Source organism: Hibiscus syriacus, unplaced genomic scaffold (genome assembly GCF_006381635.1).
Source record: "Hibiscus syriacus cultivar Baekdansim isolate YM2019G1 unplaced genomic scaffold, ASM638163v2 tig00111769_pilon, whole genome shotgun sequence".
In the NCBI taxonomy this organism is placed as follows: Eukaryota; Viridiplantae; Streptophyta; class Magnoliopsida; order Malvales; family Malvaceae; genus Hibiscus; species Hibiscus syriacus.
The window spans coordinates 5,342,288-5,352,088 of record NW_024063172.1 but is presented as its reverse complement, the minus strand read 5'-3'; the positions used below and the strand labels follow the sequence as shown (position 1 = coordinate 5,352,088).

Below are 9,801 nucleotides of genomic sequence, written 5' to 3'. Positions count from 1 at the left end.
GTGAGGTGAAAGAAGTCAAGGCAACTAACTTAGCATGCAGTTTATGCTGAGGAAGCCATTATGAGAGTGAATGCCCAGAAAACCAGGAGTCTATCAATTTCATGGACAACTTCAATAGAAGCAACAACAACAACCCTTATTCCAATACATACAATCCTGGATGGCGACAACATCCAAATTTTTCGTGGGTAATCAAGGGACTAACAATAACAATTATGCAGATAATTTTAACAGGCCACAACAAAACATTTTTGAATACTCAAGTTCACAGCATCAACAGATGACATGGCAAGGTAATAATAAAAGTAACACTTCTTCTTCAAATTCTAACACTCTTGAAGCTTCATTTCAGGAATTTATGGCCTCAACAAAAGATTTCATGGCTTCAACAAAGACTTTGATACACGAACACTCATCAATAATCAATAATAAAGGAAATCTATTGCAAAGCCAAGTAGCTCTATTATAAAGATATATCTCATCGTTGAGGGCATTGGAGAATCAAGTGGAACAAATCGCTACGGCATTACATTCACGCCCACAAGGAAGACTCCCTAGTGACACTCAGGTTACTACGCCTCTTGGAAAAGAGTAATGCATTGCGCTAACGTTGAGGAGTGGTACTTAGATTAATCTTAAGGATAAGCTTGGAGGAAAGCAACCAGAAAATTTTAGCCAAAGCACCACACATAAAGAACCTGAAAATCAAGCTGAGATTGTTGAACATGCATAACTAGCTAAGGAGAAGGAAAGAAACGAGGGTTCGACAAGTCAACACAATAATGGTGAAAAATTATTTGCCAAAGGAAAAGTTGTTTCACCACCTATAGCGGATGAAGTTAGACCTCTACCACCTTTCCCTCAGTGGTTGAAGAAACATAATGACGATAATCAGTTCAGAAAGTTTGTTGATGTCCTTGATCAGCTGCATATTAATGTTCCATTACTTGAAGCCATAGAGCAGATGCCTTCCTATGCCAAATTTCTAAAAGATATTGTCACAAAGAATAGAAAAGATAGAAAGAATAGATATTGTTTCCACAACAACAGAATATTATTCGGCAATGAGTAAACTTCCGCCAAAGCAAAAAGATTCTGGCAGCTTTATTATACCATGTTCCATTGGTGATAGATATGTTGGAAGAACTCTTTTTGACTTAGGGTTAAGTGTAAATCTGATTCCCAATTCCATATTTTTGAAGCTTGGAATGGGTAATGCTCGACTAACCATTATGATTTTACAACTAGTGGATCGATCACATGTTTGTCCCGAGGGTAGAATTAAAGATGTAATTGTTAAAGTGGACAAGTTTATCTTTCTAGTTGATTTCCTCATTTTAGACTGTGAAGCCGATGAAAATACCCCTATTATCCTTGGACGTTCATTCTTAGTTACAGGGTGTATTCTAATAGATTGTGAGAAGGGAGAGTTCACGATGAGGATGGTTGATCAAAGCGTCACGATCAATGTCTTCAACATTCTTAAATATGTTGATGATTTTGATGAATGCCATTACATTGAATATATTGACTCATTGGAGGAAGTTGGAACATAAAATTTTAGTGAAGTCAATTTTTTACATATTGATGAGTATGATAAATTTTGCCAAGACAAAATTCTCCGGAAGGAATACTGTAATTTTTTTTGCCAAGACGATGTTTTACAATATGAAGAACACAATACTTGTTGCCATGGTAAAATTTTTCTGAATGAAGCATACAAAAATATTTGCCTAGGTGAAAGTTTCTCAATTGAAGTAGATGAAAGAAATACTAGAGCAGAGCACGTACAGAGTCTGAGGAATATTCATTGAAAGAAGAAAATTCTAGTTTACTTCAAGATAGACTAGGTAAGATATTCGAACACCTTAATTTCAATGAATTTATTTCACTAAAACCTTCACTACAACATGCACCTACTTTAAAACTTAAACCGTTTATATCACATTTGAAATACACTTATTTAGGTAGTGATGAAACTTTATCGTTTATAATTTCTGCTAGTCTAACCCCCGAGCAATAGGAAAGTTTGTTGAATGTTTTGTCACAACACAGAAAATCTCTCAGGTGGACCATGGCAGATTTAAAGGGAATCTGCCCTACAATATGCATGCACAAGATCCAATTAAAAGATAACCATAACAATTATGTGGAACCACAAAGGAGACTTAACCCGATAATGAAAAAAGTGGTGATGAAGGAAATCATAAAATGGCTGGATATTGGAGTGATTTATCCCATATCCGATAGTTCATGGGCCAGTCCAATGCAATGTGTGCCAAAGAAGGGTGGCATAACGTGGTTAAGAATGAGAATAATAAGATTTTGACTACAAGAACCGTTACGGGATGGCGAATATCCATGGATTATAGGAAGCTCAACAAGGCAACAAAGAAATACCACTTCTCCCTCTCTTTCAGTGATCAAATGCTAGATAGGTTAGCAGGCAAGGCATTTTACTGTTTCCTTGATGGATATTCTGGATATAATCAGATCGCCATAGCACCTGACGATCAGGAGAATACCACATTCACTTGCCCTTATGGTACATATATCTTTAGAAGAATGTCGTTCGAACTATGTAATACTCCGACAACTTTTCAGAGGTGTATGATGGCCATTTTCTCATATATGGTGGAAGACTTCATGGAAATATTTATGGATGACTTCTACGTCTCGGGCGATAACTTGATCGATGCCTCGATAATTTATCTAAAGTACTGAAGTGATACGAGGAGTCAACCTTGTGCTAAATTGGGAAAATTTCATTTTATGGTGACCGATGGAATTATGTAGGGACACAAAATTTCTCGCCAATGCATGGAAGTGGATAAAGAAAAAGTGGATGTAATCGAGAATTTACCTCCACCCACCACTGTAAAAGGCATAGGAAGTTTTCTAGGATATGCAGAATTCTACAGGAGGTTCATTAAAGATTTTTCAAAGATTTCTAAGCCTCAGTGTCTGCTGCTTCAACAAAATCAATCGTTCGTGTTCAACAATGAATACACCAATGCATTCACTGATCTGAAGAAAAAATTTGCTTCGGCACCAATTGTTGTACTACCTGACTGGGATGCTCCTTTTGAGCTGATGTGCGATACAAGTGACTATGCGATAGGGGCAATGCTAGGGCAAAGAAAAGGTAAAATCTTCCATGTCATATATTATGTTAGTCGTAACCTTAATGATGCACAACTTAATTATACCACCACTGAAAAAGAATTTCTTACAGTGGTATTTGCTTTTGATAAGTTTAGGTCATATCTTATAGGAACTAAGGTTATCGTACATATTGATCACTCTGTCATTAAGTAAATAAAAAAGATGCAAAGCCTAGGCTTATTAGATGGATATTAGTACTCTAAGAATTTCTATTTAGATGTAAATGATATAAAGGGTACTAAAAACCAAGTAGCATATCACTTGTCAAGGCTAGATAATAAAAACATTTGTCATGACATGAAGGATATTCAAAAGGATTCCCTGATGATAAAATTTTATTTTTCATGGATGTGCCATGGTACGCTGATATAGTTAACTTTCTTGTTAGTGGTATTATGCCTCCAGATTTATCTAGCCAGGGCAGAAAAAATTTCTGACATGATGTAAACCACTATTACTGGGATGAACCATTCCTATTCAAGTAATGTGGCGACCAAATAATCTGCAGGTACGTCCCTGAAGAATATAAGGAGATTTTATTTTATTGCCATTCATCCCCATGTGGAGGGCACTTTTGTGGGATGAGGACTGCTACAAAGGTCCTTCAATCCTACTTCCATTGGCCCACCTTATTCAAGGATGCACATGAATTCTATAAGTCATATGATCGTTGTCAGTGCACTGGTACCATATTAAAGAGAAATGAGATGCCATGGCAAAAATATTTTGGAAGTTGAGCTCTGTGAAGTATGAGTAATCGATTTTATGGGACCTTGCCCCTCGTCCTTTGGTGATATGTGCATACTCTTGGTGGTAGACTATGTTTCCAAATGGATTGAAGTTGTGTCCACATCTCATAATGACTCCAATACTGTTGAAATTCTTACATAAGAATATATTCACACATTTTGGAGCACCACGAGCAATTATCAATGATGAAGGTACTCACTTTGACGACAAATCAATTGCCAATACGCTGAAAAGATATGGGGTGCATCAAAGAATTGTTACAGCATACCATCCACAGACTAATGGGTAGACTGAGGTTTCTAATAGCGACATCAAACAGATTCTTGAGAAAGTGGCCAACCCAAAATGCAAAGATTGGTCGCCAAATCTTGATGAGGCACTGTAGGCCTAACGAACAACATTCAAAACGCCACTTGGAATGTCACCATTCAAGCTAGTATATGGCAAGGCATGCCATTTTCTCGTGGAATTGGAACAAAAAGCATTTTGGGCCATTAAGAAACTCAATATGGACGTGCAACTAACTGGAGAAAGAAGATTATTGGAGCTGAATGAAATGGATGAATTTAGAGCTCAGGCGTATAAAATTCCACCTCTACAAAGAAAAGAAGAAAAGATGGAATGACAGAAAAATTTTGCCTAGGCAATTTTTTTCTGGACAACAAGTATTGCTCTACAATTCACGACTCAAACTATTCCCAGGCAAGCTAAAATCTAGATGGTCAGGACCATTCATCGTACATCAAGTCATAGCCATGGAGCAATAGAAATTAAGAACTTGGACAATGGGTCAACCTTTAAGTTGAATGGTCAATGACTGAAGGTATATAATGGAGCACCCATCTTGCATGATAAATCGGCATCGTTACCTCACGATGCACAAAAGTTTGCCCTTCTTTCCTGAACAATTTGGTTGCCTAGCAACAAAAATTTTCACTATGTATATAAATAATCTATGTTATTTTATTCTGCACAAGTTATTTATTTTTATTTTATTATATATTTTTGTTTCTTTTTGTATTTAGGGTATACGTGGCAGTTAAGGAATGAAGCTCGTGCATGACAGGGAGAAAACCCTAATCAAATTGTTTTTGACAGCACTTTTAAGGAAAAAGCCTCCATTGCCGCTGTAAAAATCCTCTGTTCATCCCTACAATCTGTCACAACAAACACCATGGCCAGATCCAAGAAGAATCCATGCGCTTCTACATCCTTTGTCGCGACTTCAAGATTTGAGCGTTTCCAAACTGCCGAGGCTGAGGCGAAGTATAAAACCCTACAGAAACGAAAAGTTTATTTGGAGGACGGCTTTGTATTCCCGTAGGCTAGCAAAGAACCCTTTATACCGGAGGTATTGGACATATTACAAAACATAAATGAGAGAAATTTACCCGGCATCCAAAGGTAGTGGCGCCGGTAATGGTCCGAGAGTTTTACGCCCACTTAGGTGACCCATCCCAACACACTATGTATGTGAGAGATAAATCTATCCGGTTCACCCCCTCGGCCTTAAACCGCTATTTCAAGCTCGGCAAGGTGGAGGATCAACATAAAACAATCATCGCCGAGGCAGATCAAGAAACATATGGTAGTGTGCTGGAAGATTTATGTTTCGGTGGGGAAGTTTGAAGAGAATGCGCCCAACTATAAGTGTGTGGACCACGAGCCCTTAAGCCAGTTACCAAGTTGTGGAATCATTTTGAAAGGCAAGTTGATGCCTACTTCACACAACACGATAGTATTGGTGAGGTGATTGATTCTACTGCACTCTATCATCTACGAGCGCATGATTGATGCCAGGGAGATATTTTTAACAATTCATGAGTGTGTAAAGAGGACCCGAGGTAACCTTCTTTTTTCCAATTTGATAATTGCTTGTACAGGAAGAAAAAGTCCCTAAGGAGTCTTTCGAGGACTTTATCAAGTCGAAGGAAGGCATCACTAAAAAAAAGGTGCCCGAACTTATGAGCTTTGATGACAATGCTCCACATGGGGATTGGAGCGAGGAGAAAATCAATTTTCACAGCAAGAATGGCAGTCGTGGTCATATCTACTAGAGAGATGCGAGAATAGTTGGAGCGTCTGGAAGGTCACATACAGACTTCTTCAGCTATACAAGGCACGTGATGCACAACTGAATATTTTCTTCAATGAGATGCTCCGATTACCAATGAGGACCTGTCGCCTTTTCCGAATTAAATCCTGCAACACACAACACCTTCAGGCGACAACACATTTCATGCCTCGGCACAAAATGTTCAACCCGAGTTCCCCGTGGATGTCAATCCTCTTTCCACACATGTCTCCCCTATATAAATTGAACTCTTTGCTGTTTTGAATAGTGTTGAATTGTAAATAAATTCCTCGGCATAACTGTAGAGGGACACTCCTCTGTGTGATGGCATGACCTGTAAAATCCCTTAAATAAATGGTTGTCTCGACATATGAGTTAATGAAAGCAGTCACATGATGACTCTGCCTGACTAGCTTAGGCTGGAAGGTATGCTCCCTTGCACCTAGAGTGTAGGATGGTAGTTGTGATAAACTGACTCCCTTGGAAGTATGCTCTAAATAAAGTTAAAGACGTGTTGAATAAATATGAGCAAAACTATGCTTGATAAATAATTTGATACCTTGGCAAAACAGAAGTGCTTACTTAGGAATTTTCTAACCACATTAAGGCATAGATTGCAATATAATCACGCACACACACTTACAAAGAGTCTTAAATTAGGAAAGGTACTTGACTTATTGTACAGTCTACCATGTTGAGGCTAAACTTTTGCTGAGGGCTAAAATTTTAAACCACGTGATTGTCCTAGCTTTTTTTGCTTTGTCATGGCAATTTATTTTTCTACTGCTTATTATCCATTTCTTGAGGATAAGCAATAACTTAAGTTTGGGGGTGTGATAACTCCGTAAAAAGACTATGTTTTATGTCTTTCTGCTTAAGTTATTGTGTGTTTAAAAGTCATTGTCATAGCATTTTAGTTGCATTTAGTTGTACTTAGGTTTACATGAGGTGGATAAGTTTTGCCTAGGCAAGATTTATTTGGCTTAACTGGTGCTGCTAAGAAGGAAGGTTATGTGTTGGTTGTTTTGATGCAAGAAATAACTAAGGAAGAATTTATTTGTCGAGATAAAAATATTTCCCAGGGCTAGAGGAACATAAGAAGACGATAGTGAGGAACAAATTTATCTTACCGAGGTAAGATTTATCTTGTAGATCTGACGTGGCTCAATAACTGCTGACTTCATTTACCCAATTTCATTCTTACGTGCAATAATGCCCTTTAAGAAAATTGACCACTTCCAGCCGTCTTTCCATTCATAACATGAGTAAGTCAACGAGGTATTTAGAGAATTTTCAAGGACACAAAACCCTAGAAATTCCCACTATAAATACCTTATTATAGCTACCCAGAAGAAAGAGAAGCAAGGAGAGGATTTACCCAAGGCTTGGAATAAGCGGCTGCAGCACCTTATTTTCCACTGTTTCCCCACTCGACCGTCTTTGGTGCCCTTCATAGCCGGACTTCACCGGAGTATCGATTAGGCGCTCGAGAGAGGCTGGCTGCTAGAGCAGGCGTGGTGGTGGTTAGAATGTCATTGCATAGCTATGTTTGGGAGTGTTTCTTCTTAAGTTCTTAATTTCCAACTCGTTTAAATGGCTTGTACTTAATGTTTTCTCTTGGATGATATTTGTCGCACCATGAACTTCTTTACTTGGTGTTGGTTATGGTTTTGATGAAACGTTGTTTGTTGTTATTGAATGAAGAAGTTTGTTTATGCTTAATATTGTTTTTTCATTATTTTAATATTTTGCCTTGACATTGTAAGAGCTTTTGAGAGATTGTTTGATGCCTAGACAAAACATTCCTAGACTTTGTAAGAGTTTTCGAGAGATTACCATTCTTCTAGGAATAGATGCCTAATATCGAGAGAGTTAAGGAAGATCTACGTGAACAATGGGGCTGATCCGGGATGGTGAGGTCCTAATCCACCTTAGAGATAATGAGAGGGTTTTATTTGACTAAAAGGGGTAACTACTTGAGTAGAATAGACAAATATTGTAGTTTATGCTGAGGGGTATTGCCGCTACAACTATTTGACAAACCAAGGGTTGTAGTTCACGCCGAGTAATATTGTTGTAACAATAGCTCTTGAATACTCTAGTAATCATGTCGGGCAACTTAAGCATAGCACACTAAGTTATTCTAGACATAGAATAACTTTTCGTCTTAGCAAAACCAACCTAAGTGCTCCGTAAAGAAGTCTATATGTGTGAGGTTTCTCTGAATATATTGAACCCAACACTTTTAATTGCCTTAATAATTTTGATTCAATTACTTTTGTAATTTTTCCTTGCCTTGACGAAACTTTTCTGCACACCATATGTCACAATATTCTTGCCTAGACAATATTTTCCCATTCATTTATTTCCTTTGGTACTACTTGTTTTTGTTTCGACGAGAATTTCAGGACTAGTTCGTGATACCTAGTTCTAGCTATAGCAAAACATCATTAATTCTCACCAATCCGTGAGGAGACGATAACTCTACTTACTACTATATTACATGTATCGATTAAGTATACTTGCACATATTTGCTTGTCTTAGCATATACATTCACAAGCAATCAATGCTCTTCTCCACCATTTTGACAAACAAATCCAAACATAAAATTAAAAAAGATTCACCAAGAGAATGCGACGATGGAAAAGTATAATATGAACAAAAGGACTTAGGTATATTAACCCAAATCACTCTTAAATAGTAAAAAAACATGTCCCCAATGATCAAAACAACATACCTTTTCATTACACCAAGCATAAGGTGTCATGTATTTAAGCATGCAATCATTCAACAAACAATCATTACGATATATTTTTTTTAAAAATAGCATATTAAATAAAAGTAACACTTATAGAAATAAATCTAGTGTCAAGTCACTATATGTCATTTTCTCGATTAAGGGGGACAATTGTTATACATTTTCCAAATCTCATCTGTAAAATTAATTTCAACACATCTCCTTTATACATCAACGTCTTTGGATAACTCTTCCAAAGTGAGAACCCCAAGAGAACATATCAATTACATAAAGACTCATAAGTTTTGAACTAGTTAGGAAGTCACAATCTCTTGACAAGATCATTTGACATGACCTTTAGCAGGTACCACTTAATCTGTCAAGTCCAAAATCTATTATCAATTATTTATATCTACTAGACAGCCAATCTATGAGTATCCATCATGACCCTATATCTGATACCACTACTAAGGTTCGTTATAAAACCTCATGACCAAGATTGTTTGTGAGAGAGAGTTAGAATTATTCTTTCACGCTCCACCCATTTTCTCTTCTCTTTACTCATGGAAACAGAGGATATTGACATAAACTAACCATTGTATAGTCACCAATTGCGACTACCACTTAAACAATAATAGACAAACCACTAAAGACCAACACAATCTATTTATCCCATCAACAAGAATATCTAACGAAACTTTCAAAACTAGTAATGATGGTTGTACTAGGAACAAGTTCAACTCGATCCAATCCCTAAATTTCATTATGACGCTTGACATCCGTATAAAGTTTGAGATTAAGGAAGGGAAAAAATCATATAAAAAGTTCCATACAACCTTGTTGAGCTACACTATTAAGGGTAAAAAGATTCCTCAATACAAACACTAAAGACACCGCTTCTTCTTTTGACATAAAATCATATAACATATTAGAATCCACCAAGAAGCCCTGACCATTCGACTCTGCACTAGTTCATAGGTATTTGACTCATCTTTCAAAAATTCATGAGTGGGAAAACAAAACTCAACTTCCAAGATAAAAAAAAGAAGGTAAAATCACTCTGGACCCCATCGG

General features: G+C 37.1%; 1 protein-coding gene across 1 annotated transcript; it reads left to right on the top strand.

Annotated features, from left to right (window-relative positions):
- Positions 1-1,064: 1,064 nt before the first annotated feature.
- On the top strand, positions 1,065-1,556 carry LOC120169462. Its single transcript, XM_039177597.1, has one exon. The coding sequence runs from the start codon at positions 1,065-1,067 to the stop codon at positions 1,554-1,556; it is 492 nt and encodes a 163-aa protein (XP_039033528.1).
- Positions 1,557-9,801: the final 8,245 nt, after the last annotated feature.